Source organism: Haemorhous mexicanus, chromosome 7 (assembly GCF_027477595.1).
Source record: "Haemorhous mexicanus isolate bHaeMex1 chromosome 7, bHaeMex1.pri, whole genome shotgun sequence".
In the NCBI taxonomy this organism is placed as follows: Eukaryota; Metazoa; Chordata; class Aves; order Passeriformes; family Fringillidae; genus Haemorhous; species Haemorhous mexicanus.
Genome location: NC_082347.1, coordinates 42,902,536 through 42,918,529, shown reverse-complemented (window position 1 = coordinate 42,918,529; position 15,994 = coordinate 42,902,536). Strand labels below are relative to the sequence as shown.

At 34.4% G+C, this 15,994-nt stretch overlaps 1 protein-coding gene across 5 annotated transcripts in view; it reads right to left on the bottom strand.

The window, feature by feature from the left end:
• Window positions 1-15,994, bottom strand: part of MSH4 (mutS homolog 4) — a 28,031-nt gene that overhangs the window by 7,062 nt on the left and 4,975 nt on the right. For 4 of the 5 annotated variants that reach the window (XR_009487240.1, XR_009487241.1, XM_059852265.1 and 1 more), the window contains exons 2-14: window positions 15,806-15,970; window positions 14,834-14,997; window positions 12,126-12,236; window positions 11,290-11,405; window positions 10,478-10,651; window positions 8,102-8,274; window positions 7,259-7,326; window positions 4,606-4,680; window positions 4,075-4,139; window positions 3,345-3,514; window positions 2,377-2,513; window positions 1,851-1,954; window positions 834-958 (exon numbers count right to left, since the gene is read on the bottom strand). Coding sequence is in view for 3 of the 5 variants with exons in the window: in XM_059852265.1 (XP_059708248.1) it covers window positions 834-958; window positions 1,851-1,954; window positions 2,377-2,513; window positions 3,345-3,514; window positions 4,075-4,139; window positions 4,606-4,680; window positions 7,259-7,326; window positions 8,102-8,274; window positions 10,478-10,651; window positions 11,290-11,405; window positions 12,126-12,236; window positions 14,834-14,997; window positions 15,806-15,970 (1,647 nt within the window). In the remaining 2 variants the exon portion in view is untranslated. The remainder of the gene's footprint in view (window positions 1-833; window positions 959-1,850; window positions 1,955-2,376; window positions 2,514-3,344; window positions 3,515-4,074; window positions 4,140-4,605; window positions 4,681-7,258; window positions 7,327-8,101; window positions 8,275-10,477; window positions 10,652-11,289; window positions 11,406-12,125; window positions 12,237-14,833; window positions 14,998-15,805; window positions 15,971-15,994) is intronic. The other variant, XM_059852267.1, reaches the window with a different exon arrangement.

Genomic DNA, 15,994 nt, shown 5'->3' with positions numbered 1-15,994 from the left:
GGAGTTAGTGTGGGAACCTTTACATTACTAAGCTACTATGTTTTGAAATAAAGTTAATTCTTCCAGAGCAGAGCTCTTGGGAAGAATTACCAGCCACTTTCAGGTACAGATTCTCATTACCATGCAAGCCTTCATAATTTATGACTACAAAAAGAAACCCATAACTGAAACTTAATTTCAAAATTAATGTTCTGTGGTGTTGTTCCCTAGTAAGTAGGGCTGAACTCCAGCAATAAAAATGCAAAGAGATAAAGTATTTTTATAAAGTACAAGGGTTGTGAACTCCTGCTACTTTTAGATATGTACTCTGTATTTGCATGCTAAACAGGAAAGTAGCATTCCTTCTATTTTTATGTTACCATACTGATTATTTGGAAATGTACCTTGCCTACAAAGATCCATTTGATGCTGGAACTATTACCATGCCTACAAAGATCCATTTGATGCTGGAACTATCTCTATGGATTTCTGTCAGAATAAAGTTCTTTTCTGAACCAATTACACATGGCTCCTTTATCTACCAGCATTAATGGAACAGAAAAAGGCATGAACGGAGAGCGTCCATACACTTCATGCTTTTGAGTGTAATATGCTTAAACTGTCTATTTCGGGAAGAGTGACTGGGAAGGCTTATGGCAGCTAACTAACAGAATTTAATTTCGATGAATGGAAGGAGAAAGAACATCAGCATAAAACTGGCAAAGACAGAACAGAGATACCCACCTAAGGACTACTGAGACAGAAAAAGAAATGGAACCAGACAAAATAGTCTAGTTATTCTCCATCAGAAGGGTCTTTATCTAACCCATAACAGAATCAAAGAAGACACTTACCATAATCGGAAAGAGTGCAGGCGTGGGCAAATGAAAGCAGCATATCCAGCATAGACACAATGTCGGACAGCTTGTATAAGCAATGAATGTGTTCATAGATCTCATTCAGTAGTTTACATACTATTCTGAAATAAGACACGGATTCAGCTGTTGCACAGTTGACACCCTGTCAACTTTATACAATTTACAAAAATAAAGGATTTATAATGTCCATGCTGCATACCTTAGGATAAAAGGTCACTCATCAAACACAATCATGTATACCAGATGGGAACAAACGTATAAATTTCTTGGAAGTAAATTAAGATCTTGTACCATCATCTCAAGCTAACATTTTGCTGATCAGACATAAGACACACACCTCAAATACCAACAGCTCTTTTGAAAGCTTCACACAGAGAATGAACTAAAAATATAGCTATGGAATCAAGTATGTTTTATTAACATGGGAAATGTGACTATAATTCTCTTAGATCTTCATGTTAAAAAAACCCTACATAGTTGTTAGGAAGAATTTCCATTCAACTGGCAGGTAACATTATACTTACTAAGTTGTGAATCAGAGGAGAGCAACATGACATGCAGCAAGGACAAGATACAGAAATAGACAGTTCTGCTCTATATATAAGGAACTGACTAGAAGTACCAATTCCGCATAACAGATCCAAAACTAATGCATTCATTGTGCCATTTTGTGCAGGTAATTAACCCATTAAAATTTACAGGATTACCACTTCTATTAATAAATGCCAACATATTTGCGAACATGTTTAATACAATACATAATTTATGGGGGGTTTTTTGTCTCAGGAGGTACACTTGAACAGTGCTGCTTTAGAATATGGCTGTAAGAAGCCATAATTTAACAGAAAGAGACCTTTAAAAGCCCATGTACAGATAATTAAAGAAAATAAATATACTTAGCAAAGTATATTTATTTATTAATATAGTATATTTATTAAGTAAGTATATTTATATAAAAAAGTCTATTTATATAATAGTTTTAGGAGGTCTTACAAGTAGGTCATGTGATATATTTCTCTCAGGGACTCCTGACATCTTTCATTCATTTTTATTAAATCTGCTGAAGTGAAGCTGTATGTGTTTTTCATTTTTGTGATCTAGGGGGAATTGAAACCAACAGTAAGAGCTTGTCTCATTATCAGTAGGAAAAATAGCTTCTAAAACCAGAATTGGAAACCATATGGGGAAACAAAAGAGAAAAAACAATGTCCAGTTTCATTTTCACTGCATAATTTTTTATGAAAATTCCATTTAAGATAACAATTAGCAAGATATATAACTTTATTCTTGCACAAAACATAATTGCATGTACTTGCACATTTTTGATTATATAACTGAATATAGGGTAGTTATAAAAACATCTCAATTAAAACTTAATTTACTTCTAAATATCTTCTGTGAAATTATTTTTATTGTTATTTACTGTATAATGTGCAGTTTATTAATATATTATATAAAGTAAATAAAGTATAGTAAATAAAGTAAATATATTATGCTAAAATATATTTTGTACAGCTACCTTTGTAAATTCTGAGGGAAGCTGGCCATTAGGTAATGTTGAACAATCAGCATTCATCTGGATAAAAAATCCACGAGCAGAGCTGAAACTTGTTTTCATGGGCAGGCTGTACTTTTCAGCAAGTTGCGTTATCATACCTACATACCACATATAGAGATTTAACCCAAATTACATACATTCAGGAACTCGCCTCTCCCTCTCCTCCTTGTGGTGGTACCAAGACGGAAACTGTTAGTGGAAGGTTTCAGAAACACAGAACTAGTACCATCTGTGTTTTTCACTATGCATGAATGTAGGATTAGAATAAAACAGGAACTTCATGACATATGACAGGTGCTAAAGCTTCTGACGCTTTTTTAGGTTTCCAACTATAGACTAAACTAAGATGGTCCTTTCTAGAAATCAATAATTTATACTAAAAAAAAGGAAATCAGTTTCAGACAAAATTTTTTTCTTCTATTTTGACATAATGATAAACTGGAAGGTTACTAAAACACAGTAATGCACATCATGCTAAAACTCCTTTTGTTCGTATTTTCCAACTCTTAAAACCTTAGCTAAAAGGTAGTCCACAGATAGATCAAGACAGCTTAAAATATAAAGAACAAAGAACACAGATATTTTAAATGAAGAAACGAAACCAAAGATTTAAATGTTTTATGCAGAATGTTTTAGATGGAGTAATTCTGTTCCATTACTTCAACTTTTTTGCACTTTAAGAGAACAAGGACCAGCAGAGCTTTGAATACAGGAATCACCATATAATTATTCAATTATATTAAAATAAAACTGAGGTTTTATCCAGAAATGGAGAATCTCAGTTGCTTATCAATGACAATCAATTCATACCAATACTAAATACTTTTTACATATGAGAAGGTTATAACACGTACAAATACATGGCTTCTATATGTCAAGCGTGATCTACTTTAAACTCCAAATAAATACAAATTTTAGTTTAGAAATACCTGCTATGTCATCAACAATTTCTGTATATGTTCTACGAGCTATGTCAAGGAATTCATTGATGTTAGGCTTAACAGCGTAGCACTTCTGGGTCCTCATACTCAGACATCCTTTTGTGTATCTTGTATCATCATTAATTACACTTGTAATCTTTTCAAGTATAATTCCAAATCTGCAATGTTTGTATATTTTGTATCACTAATTAGATACATAATACTTTATGATTTTTACTTGCAGTACCACCCCCAAATTACAAGTAGCAGTATTACAAGTGAAGCTATTTTTAAATTTTCTACTGTTAAAACACTACATTTCTATTTTCACCTCAGAATGAATTGTGACTATACTTAAGTCTGCATAAAAATAAAAATACTATTCACATCTTTGGGAGATATAAATTATTTCTCAAAGATACATTTTTTTCAAATACACAACACTTGATTTTTTGCATTATTATGGAGACTCTAGGAAACCACTACTCTTGTCTTTCCAGAATTATTTCTAAGGGAGTTCAGTTTAGCAGCAACTCCACGATCACAGCCAGCTCTCTTGCTTTTATCCCTGTATTCATTAGCTGAAAATTAAGATTTTCTGACAATTAGAATCAGCTTTAAGCAAAAGAATTGAGCTATACTCATAACTATAAATAGGCAAAGATGCAACATCTTTTATCTTACAGGCAATTTTGAGATGAGAGTTTCCAACACAATAGCTAAGTATTATGAGAAATACCTTGTATCTTCAAGAGAATTGTAGTAAGCCTTTAGCAGCTGTGTGTTACAGCTTCTTAAAGCAGCCTGTTAAAGATTAAAACATGAACATGACAGTTACTTCTTTTTGCAGCCTTTTTAAAGGACTGAAAGTTTTTAGATTCAGTGAGGCTAATCAGCATTTTTGTAAATAGTCTGTGGAATCTGAGCAGGAGTTTCAGTTAAATGCTTGGTATATAATCCATTATTCAGGTAATGGTAGGAATCCTGCTCTTCAGGGCAGAGACACAAATGCGTATTTCCGACTGGCGTTAAGAATCAACATTGGCAGTATGTCGGCAGTATGTTGGCAGTATTGTCTTCTGTAACTATATTATATTTTTACTCTATCCATCCCTTCCAACTTGAGATACTCTATGAAATTTAATAAACTGCACTTCATAAAAATAAGGAAAAAATGGTCTGTACTTTATTAAGAAATAAAAACCAAAAAACAAACAAACAAACAAAAAAAACCACCAAAAAACCCCCCAAAAAACCAAAGACCACTTACTTTCAGAGGCTCCACAAGTTCTAAGGTATGCTTCAGGTAGATTAAATTAGTTATTTTTGATTCAGCAGTTTTAACCTGTTGAAAAATATTCCGAATATTGACGGTTCTAAAAGGTACTTAAGAACTAGTAGAACTTATATTCTTAACAGTAAGAGACTTATACATTTAATGAAAATTCCTGAAATGCTTCGTAAGCCCGCTTTGACAACTTTGCATCTGCACAAAAAATGTTTACCTAAATTTTACAGTGCCTGCTGTGATAGTTTGACCATTGGTAAGATTTTCCTGTGCTTGAACTGATAATGACTGACTCTAAGAATACCCTGCTAGCCCAAGCTGTGAAAACTTTTCATCTTCTATGTATACTTAACTCTATACAAGCTCTACACAATTTGTAGACTTTTTCAAAGCAAATACATTATGTATTATAATGAAGCTCACAACCTTTTCCATTAATGCTGTTAAACACAACATAACCCAGTTTGGTTGATTTCTCTTTGGTTAATATACGTACATCTTAGACATCTGCTCATATGATTAAAAAAAATTCCAGTAAATCCTTCAAAATTTTTTTCACAATAATGACTGTTCTTCAAAATCTTTCACTCACAGAAACCCTTGACCTTGTTTTCTATGCCCCATTAACACTCACGATAAAAAATTTTGCTGCTGACATTAGGATATAACATATGCAGTACATATGCACTGTGCAAAAGAATTTTAAGGAAATAACACAGATAAATGTAGATAAGCACATGAACATAGGAGCATGACCCCATGGGAAACCTTCTCATTAATATATAATATCTCTTTTCTCTTGTGGCTGAAGGCATCTCATGACTTAGTCATATAAAGGGTTTTTTTGTAAAGACAAAACTAAACAGTGCTAAATGCATGAATGAAAGAATGCTAATCTCCAAATAAATATGGGGTCTAAGTCCCATGAAGGAATCAGAGATCTGATCTGAAAAGAACTGATGTTTCATACAGGAAAAAGTGGTAGTGGAATGGATCTTTGACTAATTAGTTCTTACAGGAATTTCAACTGAACTAGTGTTACAAGTGAATCTCTGCACATGATACTCTCCAACCCAAAGGCAGTAAATGATTTCACTATTGACATGATTTTTCAAGTATACATCTCACCAAGACTGGATCAAGCAGTTTTTGAAGGCTTTTCTCCCTTGGAGTCTCCCTGAAGTGCAAGATATTATTTATGCAATGAATATTATTTTTTTTAAAAAAAGACAATTAGTCCCTCCAAGAAACTCGTGCTTTTTCCTAACTACTTTGTAACTGCATGACATAACCTGGAGAGAGAGCAGTAATTTTTAAAAAATGGACCTTTCCAAACCTATTTTTTAAAGTCCTGCTGGGAGAGGTGGTGGAGTCACCGTCCTTGGATGTGTTTAAAAAAAGACTGGATGTGGCATTAGGTGCCAGGGTTAGGTTGAGATGTTAGGACTTGGGTTGAAGTTGATGATCTTGAAGGTCTCTTCAAACCTGGTGATTCTGTGATTCTGTGTGAGTGACAGCCTTTTTAGGATAAGAGAATGTTCATGCAGAATATACCACACACATTTAGTAACTGAAACTGTAGGCTTCTCAGATGTGCATCTCATCTGCTGACTGATGGAAGATTTACAATGAAAATTTTTATGGAGAGTAGGAATGAAACATAGTGGATAGCCTAATATAGCATTTGATAAAAGCAACTGAACTAGCACTTGAATAAGCATGTCTGTTGCATGCATAGTATGCTCTGCTATACTGGAACCAGTCAACAGTGAAAACACCGCAGTAAAAATGTTTGGTGTACATGGTCCTATGCATAGATAAAAGCATCCTGTGTGGCAGTTTTAGTCATAAAGATGAACTCATGAGTTCATGTTACACATTACTACAAGGAAAGCTGCGAAAAATAAACATTCTGGGTTTTGATTATGTCATTAAAGAGATTTATCTTCATTTATTACTACTGTCCTGTTTGAGTCTGTACCTGATTTCTTTAACTAGAATTGGACAAATCCTTTATCTAAGCAGGTAAATCAGCATGTGAGAAGACACTGAATGGTGAAAGAGTTGAGAATATCTAAAATGCTGGCAGACAAGCATAAACATAGGTAATCACCAACCTCAAAAGCAGTGGCAGACATATCCAACTTGAGTACGGTAGGCAAATGTAACTTTTAACACCATGGTTTCAATATGCTTAGTGGAAACAGAGCTGAGGTTCAGTAACCTCAGGCTCTCTGTAGTTAATTGTTGGATCTGGTCTCAACCAAGATTCACTGGTGAACTACGTGTATTTATTCCATTTTGATATTTGTATTACATGTGTTAACATGCAGACTGATATATGAGGCAAGGTCTAATGAAAAAATAATCTTGCTCTTAGATATAACAGTCACTAAGACTGTAAGTCACTAAACACTTTTTCCATTTATGCTGATGTGAAGAAAATTCCTCTCTCTCATTTAAGTACTGTTGAATAAAATGTACACTTATGAAGAATAAAGGTGGGGAGTGATGAAAGAGCAAACATTTTTGGAAGTACATTTGCATAAATTAGGATGAATTATAGGCATCACATTTATATAGGGCATGTTACGGACAGATAATTGATTTTTCCAAGGCGTATTTTGAAACATACTGTATCCTGCTTAGGAATCTGTACCAAAACCGAAAGTAGTTGTTCTGTATCCAGGAATTTTGAGATAACTGTAAAACAAAAGTATACACATCAGAAATTAAACTGAAATTTTAAGATGTATTTTCTTTGAAAGGACACAATTAATTAGCTATACTACTGCTAATCTTTTTCTTATATTCTATTGTCACAAATGATTTACAGCATAAAAACTAGCTTAAAAACAACTAACATCTGAATTATTTTGTCATAACTACACTTATGACTTACTATACCTAAGTGATTATTGCAGTGATTATTGTACAGGTAGACATCTGTCAATTCAGAAATACTTTTTGTTTCTTAGATTAAATTGTGTTTCTCTTCTGACACAGATGAAGATTATATGATCCAGTTTCAGGGGGACTAATTCTAGTATTGTATTTTGCCTTCCTCTGGATCATATGTTTTATGAAGCAACAGGAAGAAATATTTATACGCAAGTATTACTTAAGCAATGTGTTTGCTTTTTCATTTATACATTATATATACTTGTATACATCAAACATAATGCATACCCAGCCATAGAGGTAAAGATACAAACTCCAACTCTTTTACAAAGCTATTGGCTCACAGATTTCTATACTCTGTTTCAGAGAAATTCAACTTTTCTAAGCAAAGTACTTGAGAAAAGTATCGCTATGATAATATAGATTACTTCAAAAAATTAAGTGTTTACTATGTCACCTAACAAACCATTAAAAAATACTTTTCAAACATACTGAGTCACACTACGTATTTTCCTATATTAGAAAAACAATGTTTAAAAAGAAATATAGTATTAGGTGTTACAAAATAAACTACTACCTCCTTGAAGACCAAAAAAGAGCTCCTCATCCTGGAGTAATTCCTGAACACAGTCCAGTCTTGTGTTAATTGTTTCAGCATCAACTAGAGGTTCCAGGATATTGGATCTAAGTCTTCGACTTCCACCAGGAGTTTTAGTGTAATTTAGAACACCAAGAAGTGTGTGACCATTCCTTTGAAAATAAAATAGATGTGAAGAATACATACACCAAAAAAAGAGATGGTAAGTGTCGGGAGACATTTATAGGCTAGACTATCCTACAAATCTGAGGCATGCTTTGGCATGCTTAGCATCTCCCTGTTTGCCATATATTAAACAATAGCAGTTTAGGAAGCTAAGTAATTCAATGTAATTTAATATAATATTAGCCCTCAATTATGTAGTATAGAAATACATTTGAACTTGGTATTTTATTCATATTTTTAGTAGTATTTCATTGCTACTGCAGTGGTAAAGTTCACAATTTCCCTCTCAGTTAAACTAATTAAAATGAACAAACCAACCTACACAAGAAGGCAAATTATCAAGTTATAATCAGAGATCAAATATTAATTAGAATAATTTACTTGAAATACATTTCTGAAAATAATTTAAAACACTTAGAAGTCAAAAAGAGAAATAATTTTTTGTTTTATTATTTTAAAGAACATATTTTAGTCAATACAGGAGCTAAATAACATGCTTATAATTTCTAAGTATTAGTTTCATCTTTATGGCTTTTACATGTTACATATCCCAGGGTTTCACACTTAAATGTGATTGCATCTATGCAGAATAAGCCATCTGTAATATTTACACCCACTACATGGTCAAATAGTTTTAGAAACCTGAAATCTTCTATGCTATTGGCTGGAAGATGACCCATGAAATACCGGGGCCATAACAACATATCGATTTTAACCAGAACTTGAATAGGAAGAAACCTAATACAAGTACACAAAACAAACACCATGAAGATAGATAAGTAGATAGGTAGGCAGGCAGGTAGGTAGGGAGGTAGGGAGGCAGAGTGAGCAGAAACACCCTGAAATACCATGGTATAAAAAATGCAAAGCAATAGTCCAGAGAATTTTTTAAAAATGGGGAAATTCAAACCCAGCTGTATAAAGGGTGCATTTTCTGCACGGCGCAACCCGTGACAACACTTAAGTGCAACTCTACATTTGGGAGAGTATCCACAGTGCCTATCTTCACGCAGTTGAGGACTTATTTCCCTGCACAGTTAAATGAAGAAAGACAAGTCCCTCCAGAATTAAGACTGGCACCCAAATTCGACTTAGGTCGAATAAGTGTGCACCTGAGCTATTAACTTTTACCTGCTGATACCTCATACAAAGATAACTAACCAGGCTTTGGGGGTAAGATCTATGTAATCAAAATAGCTATGTCAGGCTGATTCAAACTTGCCAATGGATCAGCAAAAATTCTGCATCGATAATACTAAAAAAAAAAAACAAACGAACAACCAACAGAGAAACTTAAAGCAGTTTACTGTTGCTCAGTTCCTCCTGTAACCACTTTCCTCTCAAAACCATCTATGAAATTAAGAACAGAAAAATATTTTTTCAGAAAAGTATTACTCCAAAAGTACCTTCCTATGCAAGGCATTCTGTGGTTCTACTGTACCTCCCCAAGGGGAAAGCTCTTATGAACAGTACTTGGAGAGTGAGAAATCTCCAGGCTCCCCTTTTTATATGATTAAGAGGGCATCTAAACAGAGGTGGATCTCAGAACCTGACAGGCAGCAAAATGCAAGTTCCAGGTATTTCTCTTGCTAACCCACAAGTGTTAATAGTCTGGACAAGGTAAGCCTTGAAGTTTCTTCTGCCTACACGGCAACTAACTGCCAATTAAGGAAGTATTCCAAGCATCGATCTCAATGTGGAAAACTACCACGCAATCAAGTACCACACTGCACATTCCCATCATTATAGAAATTACTCTTTCCCACTATTATATCTAAAAGGAAACAAAAAAACCTTTCAAGGCTGAAGTACGTCTCTTGCATAAAATGAGTAAAATGTAGGTGTTTCAATCCAACATAAGAAACTTGCAGAAATACTGCCACTTTCATTTCCCAGTCTGTAAAATTTTGCATAAATAAATTTTTAAAGTCTGAATAAAACATACACATCAACGTAAGGATGATTATGCATCATCTCTTTCTACAATTCACTTTAGGATTTTCTGTGCTAGAAATTTTGTGCTGAATTGTAACATATTTCTCTGTCAAGGTATTTTTTTAGAAGCTCAGAATAGTATGCAAGTTCTCTCATATAGAAATAAATATAATGGTCAGCTCTTTGACACAAATATCAAGGAACCTTAGATAAATCCATCTTTATAAAAACATAACTTGAAAAAACTATTCTTACCGAGAATCTCTGTTATTAATCACTAGTTCAAGATTTTGTGCTGAGGATGAATCTATCATAGCTGTTTTCTCACTCCCCTGGAAACGAACCTTTAGTGATTTAGGAGCATAAACGGCGTTTTGGATAAATTCAACGTATTTTAGCAAAGCTGCTGCAGCTGCAAGACAGTAATACCTTGGAAAGAAACAATATTTTATGAATGTTGAATACTGCTACAAAAATACCACAAAAGTAGTGCACTACAGAAACAACATTTACACTACTGTGGCTTGGCAACTACTGCGATTGACAGCACTGAAAAAGCAGAATATTTCAAATATGAAATATGCACAAACCCATGTCTAGTGAACATATATTCATGCAGATCAAATGTTCACAAATGTCTGAGGCTCTGTACACTTGACAGCCTCCACTATATCACTGGTATTGTGAACATGCATATTTGAACAGACACAAGTGATTGAAAGACCCTGGTCACCAAGTATCAACACTTAAAATTGTTGATACATAGAAAATGCTTGCTGAGGCCAGAAAAAAGGCAGTCACAGCTAGCTCTTGAAAGGTATCTTTAAGGAAAGAATAAAAACAACAAAGTGGAAAGCTGTGAAAACTCAAAAAACCACTCAACTGTAACAGGCTTTCTATTTACATTTCTACATATATCAGAAACACTGGAGGGCAAAATAAAAAGACAGATGTCTTAAGAGTTTCCTAACTTTTGCAACATGACACAGATATATGTAATAAGTACATAAAATGATTTTGTTAAAAACTTATCTGGACACAGTATGCTCTTCCTTATTGAAACATACTTTGATTGGACTTCCATGAAAATGGTGCTAAATTCAGATGCACACAATTGTTCTATGTACTCCAAACCCTTTGTTTCATTGAAGTATTTTCTCTGGACAGTTGTAAAAGTCACATTCTGTGAAGATGGGGATGAAAGCAAATAGCTTTAAAAGTTACATCAGAGAGACTTCTATATTTTTCTAGTGATACATGTTTCCAAGAAATCTATCAACTGATTCTGCAATCTGTCTTCATAGAAGTATTCATTCTAGCTTACTAGCACAAGCAGGTCAATGTGAGGTGTGTGATGCACATGTGATTTATGTGAGAGAAAGAGGAGAGAGGTCAGGAAGTAGAAGAACACTCATGAAGAAGCCATCAACTCTGCAGCAATGAAGCAATTCAGGTAGTAATTAAGAGGTTTTTTTAAAGGTTCTGAGGCTTTCATACACATAAATTACTTATACTAGTTCATTTTATCCTCTTTTACCCTGACAGTGCTCTTTTTCTGATTCTATGATACATCAGCCCCATTGATTTATCAGGTTGAGAGAACGAGGGAGAATGCTTTATTTTTTAATTTCTGTATCTTTCCTAGGTTTGGTATTACCCAATGCCACAAATTCAAAACTTTCAGCTTTCATCAGCAATATACCTATCTCTGTAACTGTCAGTATTAGAAGTAGCAGCGGGGGAGCTGCATTTAGTTTATTCACTACCATTCTAAAATTAGACCCGAAAATCATAGAAAACAAAATCTGAAGATTTTAAAAGTTGTGTAAAACTTTTAAACCAACCATCATATAAAAGTGATCAACAAGAACTCTAGAACATTGAATGAAATTTTAGATCTTACCTTGAAATGCTCCGTTATCAGACTGAATAATTTTGTTGTATTCCCTGCATCACAGGCAGTGTTTGACATTATTATTTCTAGTGGTGTTAAAATCTTGAGTTTAGTAATAACCTGGACAAAAAAAATCAAAATAATTCAATAAAAAATACATAATCTCAAATATTTTAAATAATGACAAACAATAACAAAATACAGAACCCTTGTATTTTAGAATCAGTTCAAGTTCCAAATTATCTGCTAACTTCTACACTAGCATGTTGTGAGTCAAATTAATATGTATCTAAATATACATGAAACTAATTTAAAAACAAACAAACAAAATTTAGAGCTTATCCACTGCTATTTGAACACAGAATTATGCTCGCTGTTGAAGCAAGAGATGAATATCCCAAACTATGTTCCATGATGGGGGGAAAAGGACTTATTTCAACAGATGGCAGCTTTCTGGGCTTGCAGATGGAAGGTCAATGGTGCTCTGGATGATGAAGAAATAAGACATGTCTGAATACTACTAATCTTTTGATTGAGACTAGTTTTTTGTTTTGTTTTAATCTCCTCTAGTAACACTTATCTCAGTATTAACATAGCTAAAAATCTGTATATTTTACCAGCATTATGTTACGCACACTCCCTGTAAGGATTATTAGTAGATTATATGCTCTTCTACTGTATAAGAAAGGACAAACAACCTTATGCACTTATGTTCATTTTTACCAGCATTCACAAATTCTCAAGGGAGAAACATAAAAAAACAGACTATATTTTAACTGCTTACAAGTTAAGATGTGCAAGAAGGGACAGATGATGTCCCAGTAAAAAGCTAAACAAGTACAAAAAATACACCAAAAAAAAATTATCTAAGGGCATTTGGGATGGGTATGTTGTCACTGCCCTTCTTAGCTGCTAACCACTAGGAAGTTTTTTTCCAGTAGCATCACAGTTCAGCAAATCTTGAAAAACTTAAATAATACGAGAAAACTTTCCTGCAATTATCTGCAGAATGTTCAGAAACAGAAGTATGCCCAAGAAAGAGAAAATTCAGTAGGCTGGATTCCAATCACTAGGCAAACCATGAATTCTGAGAGTGTAAGAAAACAGCTGAGCAGCAGATAACACAGAATTGTTGACAGGAATACCATGAATGTGTCTTTACAAACAGATTGCGTCAATCTGCCTGCAGATAGGGCCAGACTTGTAGATAAGGAAGTAACAGGACAAACCATTAATTTCAAAAAATGTTACCAATTGACACGGACTGCTGCTTAGCCAAGGTCATTGTCAGCTCCTGAACTTTGAGAAGGACAAAGACTTAATAGGGTTACGAATATTAACTTCCCCAGCCAGGGTGGACTTCAAGCTAATTTTATTGGTCACGTACCATAGTTACACAGGGGAGAGCATATTAAGGGGCACACTTAGCAGGCAGATCAGGAAGTCTGTACCTCCCAAGTACCTCAGCCAGTAGAGAATGGGCAAAGGTTCCACAGCTGGGATGAGGACAAAAAGCAGGCTGCAGTCCTCCAACAACTTGAGAGACCCCATCAGGAAATGCCCCATGGCCTCTCCCTTTGTTCAAGAATAAAAGGTACAGAACTCCTCTGTCTCTTCCGTGGGCATAAACTTCTGACCATGGATTTTTTCACACATTGTTAAAGGTGTGAGAGATTAAGGCAAGAAATTGGGCTGTTAGGCCATTTCCTGCATTAGGGGAAAAGTAGTTGCACACTAGCATCTCTCTTTCTTTGACTGGATGGTGAATGCAGTATCAGGTATGAGCACAGAATGGAGAACTCAGTAATGTTAATGGAAAATGAGGAACATATGTGTACAAAGAAAATGCCAGCTTTTATATTGGTAAGGCAGGAAAACAATGAACAATCTATAGCGGCCTGAGAGGCAGCTATAAAGGATGTTCAATTTGTAGCTATGTATGTTAAGAACAGAACAGGTTTTATAAGCACTAATGCTTGAAAATAAAGCCTGTTATACAACATTGTACATTATACAATTGTAATGGACACCAATGTTGTACAATATTACACTGTACAACATTATACAACACCTGTTTTAGTAAACAGATTTGATGGTTGTTTATATTCTGATTCAGAGCTACTTACTGTCCTAATAAAGCTTTTGTTTCTTTGAATATTGTAAAGATGTTACAAGTCACATTATTTTTTAGCACGCACAACTACAAAATAACCCATGAATTAAGATGTTCCACTAATGCCGTTGCTGCATAAACCAGAGATTACTCACCAAATTAATGTAGAATATGCAGTGCAGGCTGTAAATTGAGTGAATTTCATTTCAAACTGAGATGGAGTATTTATGTAACAAACGCCAGAACTATAATTACTTTATCACACACACACACATTAATGCACTTCTGTTCTCAGAGTTGTTTTGCCTGGTGAAGAATAGCTGCATGTTCTACTACCATGTATTGCCCAATGCTCTTCAAAACGAGACATCTCAGTCCCACAGTGTATTTTGCAGAAAGGCTATTTTTCTTTTGAAAAACATTCTTGCCTCTTAGATATCTAAGGCACAGTAAGGAAAAGATCAGTCTTTTCAACACTGCACATTTTCTAGAACTTGTTACTTCCACTTCTGAGAAATCTCTTCCACAAACTAGAAATTTAATTTTCCATTAGTCATAAGCTTTTTTCAAGAAAGTAAATTGCAATGATTAGACCATAAAATACCTTGGCATAAGTTGTATTGTCTGCAAATTGTGATAATATCATCTCAGGATTTTTTAAATCTATACTGGCCATTCCTACTTCACCTCTGGCAAGGCCTCTTCCTTCAACTACAGCTACAATAACTGATGCAACAGTATGAGCAGAAACTGCAGATGAGGATGTAACTGTAAAACAGTCATATATATATTCAGTTACATTCCATACAGATTAATGAAAGATTGATCAACGAGCATCATAGACGACAGAGCAAGAATAAACAAATATACAGATGCAGGAAGGAATCATTATCAGTTCAGTCTTTAAGAACATTAGAGACTGAACTGATAATGATTAGTCAAGACTGTGAAAGAAGTAACTTTATATCCCATTACTTTCATATTATGAGAGCACATATGATACATATAACATGGCACAAGGCATCATTACCCTGTAACACCATTTTGCTCATAGGAAGTACTGCAAGATGTACCATCAGCTACTAAATGTTCTGGAGAACTAGTGCTCTACACCTCTGAACATGTCAACACAAAATACATAAAACTTGCATCAAGAAACTTGATAATTATGTTATATATGATGTCTAAAGCATTACAAGCCTAAAAATGAACCCTGATTAGAGATGTGCATGAATTTGGGCTCTTTAATGACCACACTACATGTTCACATGTCCACAAATACAATTTGATTTTGGACAATTTGAAAGAAGTCTGAATTCTAACTACACTGATAATTCATACATGAATGTAAAGTAAGTAGTAAGAGGATGCAATACTAAAACATCTTCTTAGTACGTAAAGTAGTGTATTCTTGTTCGTGTATAGTTCCTTGGCAGCATCCTCTGTGGTACGAAACACACTGTGTTTTGAGTTTGTTTTAGTATCTTAATATAATCACATTAAAAATTAAACTGCTTAATAAAATAACATCAGAAATATAAGTTGGACTGTTTCCTCTAAGACCTGTTAATCTTACCCGAACATCCCATAAGCGGGGTATGGCTTCTGCAACCAGATCTACCAGAAGAGAGAGGTGTTTTTCCTATACATGTGCTATTCAGGCCTCGCAGGGAAGAAGAACTCGTGAGATTCAATGCGTTAGCATTTTCTACACAGGAACTTTTGTCCCCAAAATATGATTCTGGGCGGAGAGAAATAAGTAAAT